Source organism: Pipistrellus hanaki, assembly GCF_964339955.1.
Source record: "Pipistrellus hanaki genome assembly, chromosome: 13".
Lineage (NCBI taxonomy): Eukaryota > Metazoa > Chordata > Mammalia > Chiroptera > Vespertilionidae > Pipistrellus > Pipistrellus hanaki.
In genome coordinates this window covers 28,703,088-28,726,360 of record NC_140515.1, presented here as the reverse complement: position 1 = coordinate 28,726,360, position 23,273 = coordinate 28,703,088, and the positions used below count along the sequence as shown (strand labels likewise).

The window sequence follows — 23,273 nt, the reverse complement described above, 5'->3', positions numbered from 1 at the left end:
TCTCTGAGTTGTTCCCTGAATACTTATTGGGTGCCCACTATGCACCTATTGTTGCATAAGGCAGTGGTCCTGCAGAGATGATTCTAACATTTCTGCTAGAGAGATCAGAGGAGAGTAATTCAAATCCCACATGTGAAAAGGGCTAAACTATAGCTATGAGAAGGAAGTTATAGGGAAAGGGCTCCTTACTAATTCAAGGGGTGGGAAGTAGAAAAACTAAATAGGGAATGAAGGAAGAGAAATAGAAATGATAAAGGAAAGGGAAGCTACTCAACCCTGAAATCTGCTAAAGTCATAAATAGCAAAGATCAAATTCATATACTATAATGTTCTGTCTTTGTAAAAAACCAAAAAACTACCTAAATTTTTTTTCTAAAAATGGAAGATTCAGATTGCCAAAACTGGAATTATAATACATTTGCATTCTTATGTATAAGTATATTATTATGGAAGATCTGGTAGACTTGAAATCTTTTCTTTTTCTAAATTCTAATAGTGGAAACCTTTAACTTTCCATTTGGCAAATGTAGAAAAGTCATCTTTTCTCATAACAACTAGGCTTTTAATGCTCTATAGTGTTTTATAGGCTATATATTTACATCAGGAGTTTCTTAACTTTTTCTGTGCTCTGGAAGCCTGGTGAAGCATGTGATTTCCTTTCAATTATAAAATATAAGATGTGTAAATGTATAAAATAAAGTATACAAGATAACAAAGGAATGCAATTATTTAAAGTAATTATCATAATAGTTACCAAAATATTAAACAAACAAATCTGTGATAAGTCAAAACGTTTTTTTATAAATAACAAATATATTTACAGGGGTAACTGTAGTGGCAGGTCTAATAACTGCCATGATTCTTTAGTAGTGATAATAGTAATTGTATTTAGAGATATCTGTCACAACTGTATAAAAATACAAGAATCTATGTGATTATCTGTAGTAACAAAGTCACTCATGCTACTGCTGCTACTATAGCCTGTTGTCTTTGTTCATAACTAGGGAGAATGCTAAATTTTATTTAAAGGCTAATAAAAATAAATATTAATGTTATTTCTCATCTTAGTTCATGGACCCCCTACTCCTTCCTGACTTGAAAGGAACCCAGGCTAAGACTCCTCACTTAATGGCACCCTCTCTCTGTTCTCTGCCTTGTGGGCCAGAGGAAATTTAACTGAATACTGGCTGCTAAGTAGAGGCTCGAATTCTCCTCTGAGTTGAGGAGAAAGCAAAGAGTATCTGCTGGAAACCCACCCCACTCACATGTAAGCCTTGTAATTGTTGCCTATCTTCTGGACCCGGATGTCATACTTGGCGTCAATGAAAGGCTCTGCTGTGGCGTAGGTCTGGGTGAGGGCTACCACGCTAGCAATGTCCTGGAAGTCGTAGTGGTTTTCCACTTTGACCTAATTTTGGAGCAAGGCAGAGAGGGGAAAAAGGAGACATACACATATACACACTGAGAGTCACAAGAATCCGGGGCCTCCAAACCCATCAAGACGTTTCCATTCCAGTTGCAAGCCTGAGTGCCACATCTTAGGAGAGTCCTTCTCTCCAGCTTCCCTTCCTAGACTCAGGAGCTACACTTATTGCAAAAGGCCCAACAGACCAAGCAGGTGGCCTACACTTGGCTTGTTGAAAAGACCTGTTTGGGTTAACACTCATAGCTTCAGAGGAGCCAAATCATGGAAGAATTAATCAATAACAGAGGGATAATCGTCCATAACCAGACTCTCTGAAAAGTACCCTTCTTGGCCTCAATTCCAAAGCACAGCAGGCCCCAGTCTTACCTTTCCCATGCCCGAGTGGGCATGGCCAATCTTCACCACCACAGGGAATGTGGGCAATGTCAGCTGAAAACAGAAGAGAAAAGAATGAATTGGTCAGAGTGTGCCTGTTTTTCTGTGGAATGTTACAAATATTTTTGTTGGGAACACCCTTGGAAGGCCCCTTTAAAAAACTAGTCCAACCTATGTGCTTTACAAATACAAAAACTGAGGCCCATAGAGTGACAGTGACTTGCTTAAGGTCATAGCATGTTAATGGCAAATCTATAAGAACTCTGTTCTCCTACTTGGTACTCTACATATTTAAAACTAATTGCTTCAATCTTCTCTGCATTAAACAAACATAGGGCAGGACTGGAGAATTTGAAAAAAATGAATCTTTTTTTTTAAATATATTTTTTATTGATTTCAGAGAGAAAGGGAGAGGGAGACAAAAACATCAATTATGACAAGCAATCATTAATCAGCTGCTTCCTGCAAGTCCCCTACTGGAGATGGAGCCCGCAACCACAACATGTGCCCTTGACTGGAATTGAACCCATGACCCTTCAGTCTGCAGGACGATGCTCTATCCACTGAACCAAACCAGCTAAGGTGAAAAAAAAATGCACCTTTGAAAGGGTGAATTTTACTGTATGTAAATTATACCTTAGTAAACCATAATTACAAAAGGAATATATCTTTGGAATCTTAATGTCCCTTTGGTCATGTCCCTCTTAGTATCCTGCTTCCCCTCAAACATCTAGCTTTCCTGTACTGAACCTGTCTTTTCTCCATCTTTCACAGTCTCTTCATTGCTCACCAACACCCCAAGCTCAACCAACAAACAGCTTAGTATGTTCAGACAGCTTGGGGTTTGGAAGAGAGTTGCATAGACTGATGAACAAGAACAGACCCAGAGATAAGGAGCCATGGGTCAGACTGTTGGACCTCAAAGGGAGAGTGGGGATAAAAGGGAGAGATCAACCAAAGGACTTATGTGCACACATATAAGCCTAACCAGTGGTCAAGGACAATAGGGGGGGTGAGGGCATGAGTGGGGGTGGGGTGGGGGATTGGAATGGGGGGTTGAGGACAAATATGTAATACCTTAATCAATAAAGAAATTAATTTTTGAAAAGTCAACATGTTTGTAATTTGAAAGAGATTATTATGAATGTAAATTCTACTTTGAGGTAGTTGTATTTTAACAGAGGAATAATAAAAACTTAAAAGAACTATTCTCCAAGCCTACCTTTGCCCCCATCTTGTATAAGACATGGTCTCTTCAGTGGGTAGCAACATGAGGTAGGAATCAGTAGGCTACTATCTGAAGAGGCTTGAGGTCTCAGATTTATATTAGGTAATGAGATACTACTCTGTGCTTTGAGCCCTCACCAAAAGCACTCTCCTCAGCCATCTGCAATCTGAAGCTCTGGGTATAGGAAAGGGTTTCTAAAGCACTGGCTGCTTTCTCTGACATCTCTCCCCACCCCCCAGCCGACAGAGCCAAGACACACACATACACACACACACACACACCAACTTTCTCTGTCTTGTTCCATTACTGTTTACTGTTGCTTTGGAGCTCCTAAATAGGGCATTGAAAACACTTCCTGCAGCTGAAAGAAGCCCTGAGTAGCTTGTCTCATTCCCAGTGTGCAGCTCAGCAAGGGGTTCGTCCTTCTCTGTCACTGTCTCTTTTGCCTGTTGTAATTCTGCCTGCCTCTGGATGACTCTGCCTGTCTCACTCTTTCTGTTTGTGCCTCTCCTCACTCTTGTTCTTTCTGCCTGAATCACAGCCCCTTGGTCTTTCTGCCTCTTGCATTTGTCTTTGTTGCACTTTCTTTTTGCCATGACACCATCCCCTCTCCCAGTGCCTTCCCTCCACTTCTGGGAGGCTTAATTGCTCAGGCACCGAAATGGAAGCTAAGGGCTTCTCCTGGCTTCCCCCTTCATCTTATTGAGGCTGCCAGTCCGGAGGGCCTTGGGTCCTGTAGCCGCGGGTGGCTTGCAGCCAAAGGCGGGCGGAGCCCAAAGGGCGGGATTGGCCCTAGGTCCACCTCATAAAGCCTAGGGCGAGGGGCGAGGGGCGCGAGGCGTTCTGGAAGTGCCCTGGAGAGTCTGTTTGATCCGACAGACCCCACAGACTTAGTTGGGGCTCTGCAGTGTCATGCCCCGGAGCCTCCAGACCACGTCGAGCTGGGCGCTGTTGCTGCGGCTGCTGGCATTGCTGCGGCCGCCCGGGCTGGTCGAGGCGTGCAGCTGCGCCCCCTCGCACCCGCAGCAGCATGTCTGCCACTCTGCGCTTGGTGAGTCCGGAAGCCAGGGAGGTACACAGCTGGGGGTGGTTGTGTGTGATTAGTGCGGGGCATTGCCATAGACCTGTAGTCTGGAGGGAATGGGAGGAGCTCAAATCCAGAACCAGCTGCCTCCGGTTGGGGTTGATGGGTAGGGCAAGGCCGGCACCATAGCAACCTTGCAAGGACAGAGCTTGGCTGACTTATCAGGAAATTAAGACTGTGTAAGGGGCCTCCATAGCGGCCCCCTCACCCCTGCCTACTGTCGTTGAAATCACTGGAACTATCCTGTGATTACTCTGAACTACTGGGTGGGGGAGGGGGAAGCCAGCACAGGAGGTTGGGCTTTCGTTATAAACTCCCCTGTGACCAAGCCTATAACTGAGCCATCATATACTCACACCAATACACATATTTTACCCTTCCCTCTGCCTGGAATGCCCTTTCCCCCATCCTTAAAACTATTCATTCTTCAAAGTCTAACACAGATATCTCCTTTTCTCTGAAGGCTTCCTGACTCCTTGGTGCTACTATGGCATTTTTAACGTTTTTGTGCTCCTACTATGCTGTGCTGTTGTTTGCAAATGTGTTCTCCACTAGACCAAGAGTTCTGCAAGATAGAGGACCCTGTCTTAATCACATCTATGACCTGGTACCTAGTGTTAGGCAGGCACAGAGGAAGAACTTCATAAACAGTTTTTTATTAATAACCAAATGGCAATAGATGAACTAGCTCTGTGCAGGGTCAGATCATTTATTAATTCAATAAGCATTTGGGCTCAAGAAACCAAAACTCTGTGCAGGCTCTGTTTTAGGTCTTGGGCTACATCAACAGATGACCACACTGACCTACCCTCAATGGGCTCCTTCTCCATCCTCTATCCTGATGTCCACCCCTAGTCCCTGGTTTATGAGCTAGACTCAAAACTAGCAAGTAAAGTGTAGAGACTGTAGGACCTAATAGGTCTGACTGCACAGGAGTTTCCAGGTTCCTGCTCTCTCATATCCTCCTCCTCATAATCCAGAATCCTCCTATAAAATTATCTGGGGGCCCCAGGTCATCCAGATCCCAAATTACCCCCACAGGTTGCTGAAGGTTCCCTCTTTTGCTTCCTGTGCAGTGATCCGGGCCAAGATCTCCAGTGAGAAGGTAATTCCTGCCAGTGCAGATCCTGCTGACACTCAAAAAATGATCCGGTATGAAATCAAACAGATAAAGGTACATGGGGACAGGACAGTGCTTTTACCTTCTGGGCTTTTGGGAGGGTTAGGGTTTGTGTTTTGGGAAGGGTGGTGCTTATAGGTCAGGCAACCTGGCTCAGTAATCCTGGGTGTTGATGCTAATATGGAAGTGGATGACATTTTGGGAACAGAATCTGAATGACAATGCAGGACAGACCCTCAATGTCCTTCCAGTCCTATAGCTGCCTGTGCATTTGGGCTGCTGGAAGTACTTCCCCTCTCACTGGAATAAACCAAGGTTTTTAAAAGAGAGAAATGACCCAGTTAGGCTATCTATGCGCATCAAATCCTGAACTAGACATTTGCTTAATTTTTTTAGATTGAGGAATTTTCCCTGTTAAAATATGTAGTTCACTCACTGACCTAATACTTCTTTTTTGTAATTGTTTTTCAGATGTTTAAAGGGTTTGAGAAAGTCAAGGATATTCAGTATATCTATACACCGTTTGATTCCTCCCTCTGTGGTGTGAAACTAGAAGCAAACAGCCAGAAGCAGTATCTCTTGACTGGTAAGTTAAAGAGCAGCAAGTGGCCCCAATAGTCTCTGTCCTAAGGAAGGCAGCCAAGGAGGAGCCAGGGCTGCCCTTGGGCAGCAAGCTGAGCAGGTGACACATTCTTGGGCATAAAACAAAGCTGTGTTACTAAGAGGCAACCTCTGAGTCAGGAGGGGCCTTGGTTACCTCTCTTTCAATGCAAGAATCCTCATTACAGTGACCTTGACCACTGCTTCACTAATTTAGGAACAAGTTGCTCTCCCAGCCTAGGCTAGCTGGTTCCATTTTCAAATATTTTTCATTAGCATAAGATTTTTGGCATCTTGAGCCCAAGTCTGCCCCTCTGAAACTGCTCTTTGTGAATTCAGCTCTGCCCTCTGCTCTATGATGATCCCTCAGAGGCCTGAAGACAATAGATGTAAGCACTGTAACTTCAGGCCTGCTGGCCATCTTCTCCAATGGGATATTGTCCCTGTCCCTTTCCTAGCACAGGACAATGAACTGGACACAACACTACAGGAAAGGTCTTAACTTCAAATAGTAAAGGAAATTTGTATGTGCGATCCTCCTCCCCACAACACACACATTGTAGTTACTGTAGCCTCTGATGGAATTAGCTTTAGACAGCCACATTGGATCATATTCCTGACTCATAATGAGCCTGTGTGGCTGACTCACACCCCAGGCTCTATTCTGGGGTATAGTAAAGCACAAATCCTAACAGGAACCTTGAGTCTAACATGGTTCTGTTTCCATGAACTTGGTCCCAGGTATAACTACTTGCAGTTATAGAAGGTATTCAGCTGGACTGTGCCCCTCTACCTTTGCACAGTATAATCCCAATGTCGTTTACCTGCTTGTCTGGCAGGTAAACTCCATGCTGAATTGGTTGGGACAGAACAGTTAAAGAACCACATAAAACTATGCCTCCATAATTGAGTGAATGCAATATTATAATATTTTGTAGTTCAGGAAGAAGGTATGTATGTGGTCATAAACAGTTAGGGAAGCTTCATTGTGTAAAGTGATATCTAAATTAGCCCTGAAGGATAAAAAAAAAAAAATGCTTAGAAAGGTGAGAAAAAGAAAAACATAGCAGATAAGGAGAAATTCCTATCTGTCCATCCAGTCAGCAATGAATGACCACCTACTTGCTGCCAGGCCTTGGACAGGAGAGTGGAGACTCAGTCACAAGTCATAGTCCTCAAGAAGCTCATACTCCAAACTTGACTCTTGAGAACTCATGAGCATTGAAAGACATACTGGTAAGGGCTCCCCAGCTCTAAGAATGTGGAATTGTACTGATCTGAGAGCCTCTGGATGGGAGAGGCAGAGGCAGAGCATGCCACTGAGCCCTCCACATCCCAGGACTAGCAGATGAAGCCACTTCCTTCCTTCCTAAGCACCTACCTTCTGTGTGCTTAGCCCACTGCTAGGCACTGTAGTGCATCAGTCAAAGCAGGAGGTGAGGCGTGCTCTCTGCCCTCAAGGAGGTCAAGTCTAACCAAGAATGAAAATAAGTGACAAAACACAGGTCTAGTGAAAAGTCATCAGTGATACCCATGCTCTTAAGAGAAGTCACAAACTCTTTTGCCTAATGATGAAAGTCCTTTGTGACCATAACACTGCTGACCTCTCCAGTTTTGTCTCCTGCCACTTATCACTGACAGTTTCTAGCCCCTCATTTTCCCCAGAGCTGAACTAAACTACTTGCAGTTATAGAAGGTATTTGGTTGGGCTGTGCCCCTCCACCTTTATACTGGAAGTCCCAATGTCCAGAAGTCTTTCCCCCAACCTGACTGGCACGTGAACTCCTAACCATCCCTTCAAAGCCCATCAGGAGCATCATCTCCTCTGAGACAGCTTCCTTGCCCCCTGCCCCTTCCACAGAGAGAGATAATTATTTCCTTTGTTCTTATACTGCATCTTTTATATAAACATAACAGTATAATTTTTGCCTACTTATCTCTCTGACCTACTTGTTTTTAAGCTCCTTGAGATCAAAGATCCTACTATATTTATTTCTGCATCCATGATACCAGTCTAGTAGTTGCTCAGTAAGTAAATGAGTGACTAAAGTTCTAAGAGATGTAAGCTAGCATGGTCAGGGATGGCTTTGAGGATGAGGTGGTATTGAAAAGGGTCTTTGGAAGATAGGAAACAGTTTGATAAGTAAAGAGGGGGCACTTTCCCATGGAGAATGAGAAAGTCTTACCAATTTAGGTATCAATGGAGCAGAGGACTGGCCTATGTAGATATTGGGAAGGGTTGGAAAGGGGAAGGGCCTGTTATTTATTGAGCATCTTCTATGGGCCTCCTACTGTGCTGGAAGCTTTACCAAATATTCTCTCATTTAATCCTGACAATAACCTTATTATTCTTATCTTCCAGTTGAGAAGTTACATGACTTTCTTAAGGTCACACATCTAGTAAATGACAGAAAAGAAAGAGGTTTCACTAAGAATCTCACTTTATAGCCCATGTTTTCTCTGCATCACATTAAAGGAAAAGGCCTGTATTCTACAACTCTCCTTTGTACAAACATAATCTCTGATATAAAGATTGTAGAGTTTTTCTGGTCCCTTAATTGAGCCTTATGTCACCACTGCCACCAAACAAAACAAAACACACACACACACACACACACACACACACACACACACACTAAAGAGGCTGCAATTCTGGGCTCTTCAAGGACCCAGGTTTCTGGAGTTTCCCAAACATAGGTTCTCCTCTATCTTCCTTTGTAGGTCAGGTCCTCAATGATGGGAAGGTCTTCATCCATCTGTGCAACTACATTGAGCCCTGGGAAAACCTATCCTTTTTGCAAAGAGAAAGTCTGAACCACCACTACCATATAAACTGTGGCTGCCAAGTAAGAGAATGTCCATTTCCAAGGTCTTTTTTTTTTTTTTTTTTTTTGGGGGGGGGGGGGGTCTTGAGCCTTTCAGCCCCACCTTTAATGGCACCTACTGATGGTACTTCTTCCTTCATGCAATTGTTTATTCACTTACTATAGTATACTTGAGATCTGCCATGGACCAGGTACTGTATAAAGTTGGAGATGGGAAAGCAAGATGATCCATAGTCTCTGATCTCAACGTACCTAACATTTTGGCAAGGAAGGTGGGTCACATAAGGCAAACTGAAATAGTATAGCTACCATTTTAACAGAAACTACCCTTTGCCAGGCCCTAATGGTCAATTTATTTTAAATATTTTAATGTAGCCTTTATAACAAATGTATAAATAATTAAGATTTCCATTTTAAAGTAAAGAAATTAATGATCTAGAAAGTAATTTGCTCAAGGCCAGTGGTAGAGTAATGACCTTCAGGTTTGTCTGACTCCAGAAATGCCATTAGAGAGGCAAAACTGTATGTAGGAAACACAGGGGAAGGAAATCTTGGGGAATTTTGGAGACTAGGAAGGACTTCATAAGGCAAAGGCATTTGAGCTAGGCCAGTGGTCAGCAAACTGTGGCTCACGATCCACAAAATACCACATGCGGGCGCACACGTACAGTGCAATTGAAACTTCGTGGCCCATGCACAGAAGTCTGTTTTTGGCCTGGGCGAGTCTATTTTGAAGAAGTGGCATTAGAACACTCAAGGGGCCAAAGAGCCATATGTGGCTCGCAAGCCGCGGTTTGCCGACCATTGAGCTAGGCTATAAGGTTGTAGATGAGTCTGAAAAAAAATTGTAGAAAAATGACACCCTATTCACTTTGATGTTGTGTTGTTATGATTCTAGATCACCACCTGCTATACAGTGCCCTGTACCATCTCAGCCCCCAATGAGTGCCTCTGGACAGATTGGCTGTTGGAAAGAAAACTCTATGGGTACCAGGCCCAGCATTATGTCTGCATGAAGCATGTTGATGGCACCTGCAGCTGGTACCAGGGAAGCCTGCCCCTCAGGAAGGAGTTTGTTGACATCATCCAGCCCTAGTAGGGAACAATGACCACCACATTCCTTCAAGAGTTCTGAAGACCAAGCCAGTTCTCCCTCACTAGAGTTCTGGCTATCACCACTTGCCTCATTGCTGTCAGCAAATGAGAAGTATCAAGTGGACAGTCTGGCTAGTGTTAGAGCAGGGCTAGGGTATGTTACAGCTTGTGTCTGAAACCCCAGCCCAGAACATGTCAAAAGCTAGGGAAAGTATCCAGCCCTCAACCCTTCTCTCCTGCCTCCCAAACCCTTTCATTCTAGCCCTGTGGTTGGCAAACTGTGGCTCACAGGTCACATGCGGCTCTTTGGCCCTTTGAGTGTGGCTCTTCCACAAAATACCACAGCCTGGGTGAGTCTATTTTGAAGAAGTGGTGTTAGAAGAAGTTTAAGTTTAAAAAAAATTTGGCTCTCAAAAGACATTTCAATCATTGTACTGTTGATATTTGGCTCTGTTGACTAATGAGTTTGCCGATCACTGTTCTAGCCAATACCTGTTACTGAAAATTTTGATTCTGGCTTAGAATCAAAATAGTTCTGATCAGAACTATTCCCTTTGCTCTCTAGGAAAATGTGTTTTCTCTTACCTTAATTGATCCAATAGTGAAGAAATGGTGAATGCTATACATATGAGATAGTGTACCTATCTGATGTACAATACCAGAAGACAGGTTGACAGTATCATAAACAGGCTGATTTGGAAGAATAAAAAGAGCAACAAAGTATAGCTGTGTAGTCTCTACTCCAATTTCAGCTCATCCTGATCCTCTCTTACACTTTCATTTGTTTAGGGAAATGACTTGTTGGGGTACAGAATCACTCAATATTAGACCTTCAATGGCCTAACCATCCACTACATGCTGTAATCTCTATCCAATTCCTGGTAGAGGGTCTGGCCCCCTAGCACACCTCTTTGGATAAGAATAGACTTGGGTATTATCTCTGCAGGTTAATTATCATTAATACCTTCACCTGATGTCCATAAGTCTTCTTTTATGTTTCTTTAAAAAAAAAAAAAAAAAAAAAAAAAAACCCTTCTCTTCTAGATTACTAATATCTTAATTCCTACTTCAAAACTTTTTTTTTAAGCCAAAAAAGCCTCAAGTTGAAATTCTCCTTTAGATTTTGACACCTCAGAGAGTTCTTAGGAGGTCTTCTTTGGAGGGCAAATTTCAGGCTAGAGAACAAGAGAGAAATAACTCAAGGGCCCTTGTGGGGAAAAAGGATGGTAAATAGACAATATACTTTGCAATTTTTTCAAAATATTTTTTGTGGTTAGCCCTGCTAAATATTATAGCAAGAAAAATCCAGCTTTGGTCCCAATCCTTCCTTCAACTCAGTCCCCTTACCACTGTGTCTTGGACTCCCTGAGAACTCCAAGCATAGATAGATCCCTTAAGCCCTGATGTTGGTCTCAAGGATTTATTAAGGACAAGAGCTTAAAATCCCAGAGCCTCTTCCTGGGAAGCTCTGAGAAAGATGAAGGAGGTAGTTCTATTCAAGGCCTAAGGATGTTGTTATTTGTTTTCTATTATGTTGTTTGATGAGAAGCGAGGCCATTCACAATATGCCAGAAGAAGTCTCTTGATTCACAGAACTGGTACAAATGTAGTTCCTTTTTGAGAAGGGAGTGAGAGGGTAACAAACATAATCTCTATCCCAGAGTACAATTGGAATGCTATGGCAGAGAGCCTCCATTGGTGAGTTAAGCATTATCACCAACTGACCATGCAGGCCTGCAGCAGAGGGTGTGGAGACAGAGAGGAAGAAAAGGGAGTGTGCTCTAGGTCTCCATGGAGGAAAAACCAACCAATCATGCCATCTCTCTGCCCCTCTGATATACTAGAATGGCCTCAGAAAAGGCATTATGTTAACCTAGTCTTCTCACAATCTTGACAAAGCCAAGGGAAAGAAAGGCTTTGGTAATAATAGGAATAACATCTGAAGGATGCTTCACACTTTCCCAGAAAGCTATTACTTATATTTTGTTCCAAATTCAAGATCCTGGTTAGGAATAATTATGTCCATTTGACTTTAAAGTTGGAAAAGAAATTTAACTGGTCCGATGACATGTGGCAGAGCCAGGGCTAGAATCCAAAGAGCGGGATCTTTTGATTACTGATCCATAGGCTTGTTATTTTCTCAGTTTGATAAAATTCCTTATTTCTGCACTTCCCTATTCTGTCTCCAGATTTTGGAGACAAGGGACTATAAACTAAAATACAGCCACTCTGACCTCACAAAGCAGGTCTGCAGCTCAGCCACAACTGGAGTTAAGATACTAAAACCCTCTTCAGAGCCCCACAGTTATAATGTGAATAAGTTCAGAGTGGAAATAGAGACCAAAATCCCCACCTGATCACTTACCATCTCTTTGTGGTTGGGATAGTATGTCTGCTCAATTAGTGGGAACTTTTCTCCTCCCAATGCTTTGTAGATGGCCACTAGCTGGGCAAACTGTAAAAGAGAAACAAATGTTTCAGCTAATCTAGACAATTTATAGAACAGACAAGACAGCAATCTATCAAAAAAAATGTTTATTGAGCATTTGCTCTGTTGAGGAATTTGTGCTCTGAGGATATAAAAGAGGTGAACGATTCCTATTCTCAAGAAACATATTCTTTAACTGTGTAAATGAGAGTGAGTTAATATTCATTCAGTACTGACTCAATTTTAATGATATTTCATTGAACCCTCATATTAAAGTGAGGAACTGGGTACTTTATCATCTTCATTTTACATATAGCACTCAGAGATGGTATGAAAGGTGCCTACAGTCACAGAGCTGCAAAGAGGTGAAGCTGAGATTGAAATTTGGTTCTCTAATTCTAAACACCTGCATCTCTAGAAATGGCAATTGATGAAGCTGGATAGGTAATATGGACCAAGTCTTGGAAGTTTAAATGTCAGGCAAAGAAACAGTATCTTTTCCCTATAGGCAGTATGAAGTAATAAGAGTTTGAGCAGGGGAGTAATGAATGAAGCTGTTCTTCAGGAAGATTTTGATGGTCCTGATATATAAGATAGACAGACTCAGTCTTTGTGGGACTTACTACTCATCTAAGAACTGAACTCGGCTAGCCCCTTCACCTATGAGAAACCAGACAGCTCCGTGAAGTATGCATACTTGCAGTGTCAGGGTTGAAAGGCCTTTAGCAAATATCTAGCACTCTCTACTCCCCTCCCCCACAATTTTATAAGCGAAGAAGAAACTGAGGCAAATCAAATCACTTCTCCAAGGTCACAGGGTTGAGCCAGATTCATAGTCAGGTCCCTTTATTCCCAATTCATAACTCTTTCTATTCCTCCAAGTAGCTGCCTTTCAGGCTCTGCAGAAACCATGCTCTTCCTACAGGAAACACGTTTCTTCCCTACTCAATCCTTTTACACACACACCCCACACACCTATGCCCAGTACACTAGCAGTAAGGATAATTCAGCATCCTTCCTCTAGTGCTACTGGGTTACATCACAGTCTAAGCCCCAATTTCTGGAACTGCTAGAAGGAAAAGTTGCTAGATCAAACCTGCTTTCTATTTATCAGAGAAAGGAAAGCTAGAGCATTTTTCCAAAGCTTAGATCCTGTTCTTTATAAGGGATGTTGGCACATGAGCCTGGGGTAAAGGGGCTGGAGTAATAAAAGCTCAGAACTGGGTTATTAGAAAACTGGAGTCTTCTGATTCTTGTTCTGCCTCTAACTTGCTAGGTGTCCTTTGGCAAATGATTTCTCCTTTCCTGGCCTCATTTTCTTGATATACAAAATGAGAGAAATGAACTTGAACAGTTCCTCAAACTTTTTACCACAAATAACATCTTTTATTTTATTTCCTCCTAAACTCCATCATCAAACTACAGTTTAAGTGATCATCTCCTTGTGGTCCTTTTGTAGGAAAAGAGAATTCTGTTATTGTTTTTGAAATGCTGGAAAATGTTTAAATTTCTAAATCACTTCCTTAGTGATTGGTTGGTGACTCCAGATCTCTAAACATCCACCAGGACTAAAAGCATGAGTCATAGACGCACAAGCCCCTAAGATGTTATTACTGAGAGAGAATTTAGAGAGCTCTGCACCAAACATCTCGTTTTACAAGTGAGGAGACTGATCCTAGAGAAGTGAAGGAAAGCCTCAGCTCCCAGATCATGCCTGGAATTGAGGCTGCCATGTAAAAGGTGCATTCTTCATTGCACCCTGCTGTTCTCACCATTCTATCATTCTTCAAATTGCTTTGACTATCAAGACCAACACTTCATACCTTTCCTGCCCTCTCTGATTCTCTCCACCACCTCATCTGATCTTTAAGTCTCAATCTGGCTAGACTCCTGCTCTGCCTGAGCTCCCAAGGCTCTTCAGCATCCCCAGCCAGCTCTGCTTAACAACCTCTGTCCTGCTGCAGCCCACGCCCTGGCAAAGTACAAAGACATGTGGGTCCCTATCTTCCCAACATGTGGGAGAGTTACACAGGCACCACACCGATGCCAGAAAGGCCCACGGCACACTCCCAGAGTCCTGGGACAGCCAAGATTAAAAAGGTAGCCAGTTCCCAGGCACTAGTTGGGTCCCTGGTAGCTCACCCTACCCTTCTCAATCTTATTTCCAGTAGCCCCTGTCTGCTCAAGGTACTGGGCTTGGCATCTAACCCCTGCCTTCTTGGAACCTTAGATTAAGTCACAAAATGCAGTCACCAATTAAGCAAATGTAATATTCGATAAGGGTTATTTCCTCTATCTAAAGACAAAAGAATGGATTTGGGATCTGGGGGGGATATTGGCAACAAATAGGAATATAATGTTCTTTGTAACTACTTATCCAATGAATCAGGAAAGACTTCCAAGAAGAAATGGGACTTCAAGATCATCCCTCCTGGAAATAAAACACTTAATTCAATCCTAGTGCATCTGTCTCTAAAAAAACTTAAAAACGTGACAGGAATTTCAGATAAATCTGTAGCAATATGGTATGAAGATGTTCTTGCTTTCTCTGGAATGCTATTGTCATTGGTAAATCCACTTCTATTTCCAAAATCCAACTGTGCCTGCCCTGACCAATTTATGAGATAGCAGATGTGCTCAGAAACACAGTGATTGATGTAAGGTATGGCATTTTCCAACCAAATGAGGCCTCACATCAAGGGAACCCGCAATAAAGAAATTTAAAAAAATATCTCAGAGGGACCCTCCTCTCACAGTCAACAAAGTTGTCCACTCCCATTAACAGGCAGAGGACAATATATAAAATGCCATTGTTGTGGCAGCTGCTTAGTAAAAATGAAAGGAGAACTTGGTGGCTAGCCAAGAAGCCCTTCTGGTCTCATGCAATGCCAAAAGCAATGTGCTGGGATTGTGAATGGTGAGAATGTGAACCCTCACCAGATACCAGATCCCTGGAGGGGCAAAACCTTAGGCACAGGCTCTCTGATTCTGCCCTCCCTGGCCTCTGGCACAGTTTTGAAACAAAAAGCAGGGAACCAGCTTTTATAAAATACCCCAAATAGTAGGAGATTGTAACAACCCAAGTTAGCAAACTAGTGGCAGGTACTACTATTATTGCTAGTTGACAAAAACAAACAAACAAAAAAAAAAACCATAGCATAGAGAGTTGTTTAGTCAGTAGGCTGAATAGTGAAATCACTCAGAAAAAAAGCTGATAATAGCAGACTCACCCTGTGTGACTATGAGGGAACCAAATTCTAATAGATATTGAAAGGATGGGGGAAGGACTAAGGCATATGTGCAGCAAGGAAGGTCACATGACTAAGGAGAAAGGGTAGGACCCCAGAATAGAAGTTTGGTGAAGGCCTCTTATGTGCTCTTCTGCAAATAGCAAGCCACTCAAATCACACAACTCTTTTAGCCTGTTCCTATAACACTAGGATTCCAGATGCCACAGGCCACACAGAGGGAAAGGCTGAACAATTGGAGATTGGGAATCCAACCTCCCTCCTCAACAACAGCTCCCAGATCTAACTTCTCATTCATTGTTCTTTCTCTTATACTGTCAGATCTTGCTGGCTTCCAAGGGAACAGGAAAACTAAGTTCATGTGTGGGGGGGAAAAAATCAAGAGCAGAGGCAATGAATCTAGTTGGTTAAAACATTCCCTCCAGTTCCCTGAGTGGTGGAGATGCTTGGGGTCCAGGAACTTCAAAATCAACTACCAGTGCCTTGCAAGCTAGTGTGTGAAAACTGAAATTTGATTTCTGAAAAACAATAAGAAAAGGATGTGATTAGGGGCCTTCTGACAGGACCAGGATGGAGTAGCAGAGTTACAGGAGCTGGGTTGCCCCAGCTATCAGAGGGGAGACCAGAGCATCCCCGTAGCCATCACAGGTCACTCTCCCTCCTAGCCTCACTTTCTCTCTGCTCAGAAGATTCCTCTGCCTCCTAGATTTCCAGACTGGCCAAGGAAGAAAACACCAGCTTCTTCCTAACATGCTAACTTAATTTATGTGAGTGGCAGTACAATTTAAAGAAATCCTGGTTCTATAACTTTGGTTATAGATTAATCTTTTCTGGGTCTCATTTCTTTATAAAAAGTGATAATAATGATAATAATATCTTCCTTTGAAGGTTATTGTGAGGATTAAATAAAATTAAAATAGGAAAATCTCAGAAGTTAGCACCATATAGTAAGTGGTTTTACACTCCTTGCTTTCCTTTTTTAATTTTCATATATCTACCATGAAGGGCGGAGATTTGATTATCCCTAAGGGCACTTACATCTCATATAAGTGTCTGATTCATATGTTTATAGATAAATCTGACTTTGAGGTTGTTAAAGCACTTGGTAAGACTGTCACTAACACCCCTCTGAGATGGACCATCCCCTTGATCCCCACTGGCCTCAGACCTTTCCAATGGTTAGACCATTCAAAGGAAAGAAATAGTTGTTTTTATCATTGTATTCTATGGCTGAGGGCAGAGTTTACAGACTTGTAAGGGCTTCTGCGCAGAATCTTGAAGTGACTTTGTTGTAAGGCCAAAGGTCCACTATGCAGCTAAGGTGCCCTAGCCCATGATGATTATGTTTTCTTATGAGAGTCTAACTTTCCCATGTTCCAGCTGAAGCTCCTCCCACATCCTTTCAACTGGCACCTACTGCATCTTGTTTACCAGTGGTCCCTCCTGGGGGACTGGGAGATATAGGACCTGGGTGCTACCTTTTCACCTTGAGGGAAGGGAACCTCACTTACCACCCATGGCTTGTCACAGAAGTTGTAAATGGATTCAAGTGAGTTGATGCTGGGGAGGCCTGCATACTGCATGCCAATGACCAGGTGTCGGAAGTCCTCGTTCTCCGCCATGCCAAAGGCATGCTGCCGGATGAGCACAAAATCTGGCCGGAAGGACCTGGTAAGAAATGTAGAGGCAAGTTTGCCATTAACCAGCACCTCAGGTGGTACATCACCTTGTCTCCCATTTCCAGAGCCCAAGACAGAGAAGGAGTCTTAGGGGCCACCTGGTCCAAGTCCCTTATTTTATTATTATTATTATTATTATTATTATTATTATTCTTTATGGACTAAAAATGAGGTATTATGGCACATCTCAAAGAGAAACACATTCTTTTTGTTGTTGTTAATCTTCACCCAAGGATATTTTTCCCATTGATTTTTAAAGAGTGAAAAGGAGGGGGAGAGACAAAGAGAGAGAGAGAAACATTGTTGTGATAGAGACACATCAAATGGTTGCCTCCTGCATAAACCCAACTGGGGCCAGCGACCACACCTGCAACCAACGTACGTGCCCTTGACTGGAATCAAACCCATGACCCTTCAGTCCGCAGGCCAACCCTTCAAATATTGAGCCAAACTGGCTAGGGCTGAGAAACATATTTCTAAAATTCCCTTATTCCTCTGGGTTAAGCATTGCTTTTATATAAGGTACAAATGCCCTCAGGAGGGAAGAAACACTTTTAGATCCTCACACCTTAAGTGAAAAGAATTTTTCCTATCACTATGGGGTAGTATAAAAGTTGAAGCTCCTTGTGGCTCCAGAATTGGTATTCCAAGGGGTCCCAGCAGATACTGTCCTGCTTTGAGTCCATAAAGCGACTCCTTAAAATAGGCAATGTCCTCATCAGCCCCCAGGAGAGCGAGGGTCCAGGCTGGCTGAGACTAGATGCCAGACTTCCCAATGTTATTCTTCCAAAGCAGACACTAGGGAGAGGTATAAATATTTTTTGCAGAACTGAGGTTGAGCAACAGCTACAGGAAACACTGAGAGTACAGAATGTTCTCATGCATGGGAAGGCTCCCTACACTTCACCTCTAGCCAGCAAAGCTCTTAACCATAGCTGCCCTATAGGACCAGGGCCCCTATGTTTATGCCCTTACTTCTGAGGAACCTCATCTTCTCAGAAATTCAATTCTGTGGCAGCATCCACCCTCAAGGCTCTAGGACTCAGCAATTTCACAACATATGCAATGATCTACCTGGTTCTCTGCCCAGGCACCTATCCAACCTCCCACTACAGCTACAGTCCCACCCAGGTGCAAAAATCAATCTTTTAAAGTGGGGGTGAAAGGAGCCCTCCTCTGTCACTCAGGAGACTTAGCATCAAGTGCTGGAGCTGCTCTGACCTCCTAGTGCCCCAATTCTGGGAAACTGGCTTCAGCTGTATACCTAAGATCAAATCTTATAACCCAGTTATAGGAATTGAGCTCTAGATTTGTGACCAGCTCTTGATTTCTTATACTGGAACCTGGAAAGGCCTGCCTTATTCTTGCCAGATCCCATGACACCTATAACTACCTGCTTGTGTGCATATGTCCCTATGACTCACTCTACCTGCAGCTTGAGAAACCCATTATCTCTCCCCAATCTCACTCCCATATGGACAGATATCTCTTTTTCTGTCCTCCTCCTTAGTCTCTATGATGAATGAACTGAAGATGGACAAACTCATATTTCCTGTTGTTAGGTTCCAGACACCTGAGTTTTGCCTGTCCTGTCACTGACCCAGTTCCTATTGGACACTGGAGGCCTCAGTATCAGGGTATTGCAGATGGTATAGGGAAGAATGTAGTAAAGACTCTTCCCGGAGTAAGACTCACACACCTGAAAACCTGAAGCCACACTGAGCCCTTGGTAAGAATAATACTGTGGAAATCATTTTCCCAATCTGGCATTCTCACCACCTCCCTCACAGAAATGATGTATTATGTGCCCATTGCACTACCTGGCATGTAAGTGCTCTGTAACTGAAATTTTTCTTCCATTCATAATGTCCCTTCTGACTTAGGTTCTCCTATTAGAGTTGTGAGTTCCCAGGGATGATGAATATAGAAATATCATAGGACTGGGAGTTCAGAGAATGCACATAGAACACAGGGCTCTGCTAACAACTCACTGAGTCAATGGAAAATCAATGTATAATAAGAGGCTGAACTAGATTGGAGGTTTTCAGACTTCATTTTTAAGCAATAGAATATTGATTTCCAGGGAAAATATATGCTGAGATAAAAGCACATGGCTGTCCTGGTTGAAGAGGGGCTGGAGTCCTGGAACCCCTCTAACAGGAATCCAGTTACCTCTAAGTAAGATCTTAGTCCACGAAGCTTTCTCTACCATTGGACTAAGAGCCCCATGGGGCAGCAGCTGGTTTCCTCTGTCTTCCTGTACCACCTCTGCACAGCACACAGCATTAAGTTCTACACATTATACATAGTAATATAATCCCACTCCAACACTTGATTTTGAAACTGCCTCTGCAAGCCAGAGATGGTAATTCTGGAGACAGTGACAGTAACCCTGAGGAGAGAAAGGACCTTACCGGACAACCTTTGTGCCATTCCGGAGTACCTGCATATCCACAGCACAGGTCCCATCTGCATGGGCCACCAGGTTGAGATCTGAAAATTCTGCCTGGAAAATAACAATAGGGATTAGGAAGGTAATTTCAGATTATGTGTTTTTAACTATGGTGAAAAGTAAATAAAAATAACAGTAGAGGAATAAGTCCACAGTCCTAACTTTGCCAAATCCTCCACAAAGCAGCAGCAATAACATCCTCACCACCAAACATTTTATTTACAATTTTTAAAGCACTTTCACAAACTGATCTCATTTAACTCATAGCAACTCTATGAGGCAGGAGGAAGAGATAAAAAGCAGTTAAGTAACTTTGCTAGACAAAAACAAAACAAAAAAACTTATTTTTGGCAGTAAAGAAGCAAAGCTCAGGTCTTCAAACTCCAGCCCAGCATCCTTTGTGCTGCCTCTCTGAGAGCAGGACTGTGAACCAGGGCAAACATGCCCTTTATCAGGTTCAGCATAAAAGCACTAGGTTTTAGATTAGGCAACTGGGTTTTAGTTCTGCTTTACTCCCAACTAGCTGTGTACAACATTAGGCAAATTACTTATACTCTCTGGAGGAAAAGTTTCTCCCATGTGTAAAATGGGGGAGAAATTTGTCCTAGCTAGGTGGCTCAGTAAACTGAAGGGTTGCAGGTTCAATTCCTGGTCAGGGCACATACTTAGGATGTGGGTTCAATCCCCATTTGTGCAATGTATGGGAGGCAACTGGTCAATATTTCCCTTCTCTCTCCTCTCTTCTCACTCTCTTCCTTCCCCTCTCTCTAAAAATCAATGAAAATATATCCTTGGGTGAGGATTTTAAAAAAGGAAAAGTTTTTATCAACCCTGTCTATATAACAACTTATTTTAAGAAATGAATGCAATGCAATAATGGATAAGGAAGTACTCTGTAAACCACAGCACACTGTGTAAGGAATAATGAGTAAGTTCTATTATTAGATTGAAAATACATGCATTACTGAAATTGCATATCCCCCACCTCTCTACCCAATGGATCTAATTTCTATTTATCATGAAGCAAAGAATAGAGGAAGATAAAAAATGAAACTTTCAGGACTTTACTGCATTAAAACAGGTGTTCTTTTCTAAGTTCTCTCTGAAGTATGACCTTAAGCCCAGAGTAGTCACCACTGGAGGCCACACACCTGAATGCCAAACATGTGCCTACCGAGGAATACCATGCCACCAATAACATGAAGCTGTGGCCAGTGTTTTGGAAAGACATTCCTCTAAGGCTTTCCTCAGCCTGAGAACCCTGCACTACATGAAGGACCTAAAAGCTACACTATTTGCCTCTCTTTGGACACCAGAACCATGATAAAAAGTCAGAGAAATTCAAAGATACAGCCTTCAGGACTATGTCTCATAAAAAGAAAAGCCCTGGGGAAAGGGTGGGATTCAAGAGATAGTCTGTAACCCAACGAAGGATGCTGTCTTCCATTCAGCAGGACTAGATGGTTCACTCTGGAATGCCAACAGGGATTGATGATGATGCAGGTGCAGCTCTGGGCTTCAGGCTGATTACCTGTTCCACTTTGATATCATAATCTCCAAGGACTTTTTTGCCCCGAAAGCACTTGGCCCTGGAAAAATAAAAATTAAAATTAAAACCACAAATTAGTTTTGTACAAGTTGAGGTCAGAAATTCATTATCACAAAGATGAGCCTACAGCAGACAGAACCTCAGAATGACAATCAAGAGACATGAGTTAGGGTTAGAGCCTAACTTTGCAATTGGATCACCATGATTGAGAGCCTCAAGCAAACCATTTCCCCACCTATAAAATAAATCAAAGCACTTTTCACTCTCAGGTTTTGTAATTCTATATAACAATTAGCTAATATGCTAATTCAACCAACTGGGAGTTAGACGTGCACTGACCACTAGGGGGCAGCGCAGAATCTGGCAGTGCTAGCAGAGGGTGGCAGTGGAGGCGCTGCTGGCCCCCGATGGGCCCTGATGAGATGGTGGAGCAGGTAAGCAGATGGCGCCAGGCCAAGGTGGGTGTGAAGTGAGGCTCCTGCGGCAGCTGGCAGCTGCTAGGGACTCTACCCATGCACAAATTTTGTGCACTGGGCCTCTAGTCTATATATATATATATAAGTGCCTAAGCGACCATCCGACCATTCAACCATTCACCCAGTAGTTATGATGCCCAATGACCACCAGGGGGCCAACACTCTAACCAGTAGAGGAGGGAGCCTGATTCCTCGTGAGTTGCCGTGTTTCCCCGAAAATAAGACATCCTCCGAAAATAAGACCTAGCGCATGGAAAGATAAGACATCCCCTGAAAATAAGACCTAGCGCAACTTTGGGAGAAAAAATTAATATAAGACACTGTCTTATTTTGGGGGAAAGGGTAGGTTACTGCTGGGACACTGTTGGCCCTGAATCTGCTTCACCCGTACCCCAGACCCATCAAGGGATGTCAGAGAGTTGGTTTCCACCCAATTCCCACAGACCAGGCTGAGGGACCCCACCAATGCACGAATCTGTGACAGGGCCTCTAGTTTTATAATATCTCTGGTCTTTTGGCTACCAAAGAAATCTAAAAGTAGGAATTTCTCTAATATTATTCCTGGTAAAGACTAAGTCAATCTTCTATAGTTTCCTTATCTTGCCCCATCTGAGATTTCACTCTGATTTTCTATTTGGTTTCCACCTTTTAAAGTTTATTTTTAAAGAAACTTATTCATATCTATACTTCCAAAAAGAATGTGAGGCTACCAGAAAAAGAAGGGGAAAAAAAAGAGAGAGAGAGAAGGATGCTAAGTAAAACTACTATAGTTGAACACAATACCTATTATGTATTTCTGAGCAATCAAGAAAATGAGTCAAGCCTTGGCCAGCTAGCTCAGTTGGTTAGAGCATTGTAATAGTACACCAAGGTTGTAGGTTCAATCCCAGGTCAGGGTACATACAAGAATTAACCAATGAATGCATCAATAAGTGAAACAACAAATCAGTGTTCCCCCTCTCCCTCCCTCCCTCTATCTCTAAAATTAATAAATTAAAAATTAAAAAGAAAGAAAATGAGTCAAGCTGTTATATAGTATTTATTATCTTCCCATTTTGTCATGGGTCTGGAGGAACCTCACATTAATGCATTAATGGCTCCTCAGTCTCTGGTAAACAGATTGTGTTATGCTTATATTTATATCCATTCCTACTTTATCCTTAACCTGTTAACCCTGACATAAGAGTTTTTTATCTGTCTACTTTGGCTGGTTCTCCATTTGTAAAAAGGGCCTTTCCACACTGTACCTGTTAGCTAGGTTGGCTTGCTTTCCCAGTGCTTAAAGTTTCAAATTAGCATGTTTCACCAAAGATTTTCTAGAAGTCCTTCTCCAAAATGAAGGAATATATTAAAATATTGGACATCACATTCTAGAAACTGTGTATTACTTGCTTTCAATAACACATCTAATCCTCTTAATTTATGAGATAGGGGAAAAGGTCTTTATTTTCAAGATGAGGAAACCAAGATTCAGAGGAGGAAAATGTCATAGGGCAAGTTAATGGTGGAGCAGGTGAGCAAGCATTCACCCCAAGTCTGAGTCCAGTAATTTGTCACTGCATAGCACTATCTCCCTGTTGATTCATTCTCTCTATCTTCACTCCCACCATCACAAAAACTGACTTGTCATGTGTACTGCACTGCATGCGCTCCCCCCCACACACACACCCATTTCCTTCTTCCGCTCA

The 23,273-nt window shown here is 42.7% G+C and overlaps 2 protein-coding genes across 5 annotated transcripts in view; one reads left to right on the top strand and one right to left on the bottom strand.

The window, feature by feature from the left end:
* Window positions 1–23,273, bottom strand: part of SYN2 (synapsin II) — a 125,254-nt gene that overhangs the window by 25,656 nt on the left and 76,325 nt on the right. For both annotated transcript variants that reach the window (XM_084902598.1, XM_084902597.1), the window contains exons 2-7: window positions 21,092–21,149; window positions 19,523–19,614; window positions 16,941–17,097; window positions 12,119–12,208; window positions 1,793–1,855; window positions 1,266–1,408 (exon numbers count right to left, since the gene is read on the bottom strand). In XM_084902598.1, coding sequence (XP_084758724.1) covers window positions 1,266–1,408; window positions 1,793–1,855; window positions 12,119–12,208; window positions 16,941–17,097; window positions 19,523–19,614; window positions 21,092–21,149 — 603 coding nt within the window. The remainder of the gene's footprint in view (window positions 1–1,265; window positions 1,409–1,792; window positions 1,856–12,118; window positions 12,209–16,940; window positions 17,098–19,522; window positions 19,615–21,091; window positions 21,150–23,273) is intronic.
* On the top strand, window positions 3,274–14,636 carry TIMP4 (TIMP metallopeptidase inhibitor 4). 3 transcript variants are annotated; one of them, XM_084902645.1, is made up of 5 exons: window positions 3,274–4,080; window positions 5,190–5,287; window positions 5,705–5,819; window positions 8,555–8,679; window positions 9,557–14,636. In XM_084902645.1, the coding sequence occupies exons 1-5, from the start codon at window positions 3,942–3,944 to the stop codon at window positions 9,752–9,754; spliced, it is 675 nt and encodes a 224-aa protein (XP_084758771.1). In that variant the 5' UTR covers window positions 3,274–3,941; the 3' UTR covers window positions 9,755–14,636. The 3 variants fall into 3 exon arrangements, with proteins under 3 accessions (XP_084758771.1, XP_084758773.1, XP_084758772.1); XM_084902647.1 differs by having other exon boundaries at window positions 3,366–4,080; window positions 9,576–12,112; XM_084902646.1 differs by having other exon boundaries at window positions 3,389–4,080; window positions 5,190–5,218; window positions 9,557–12,112.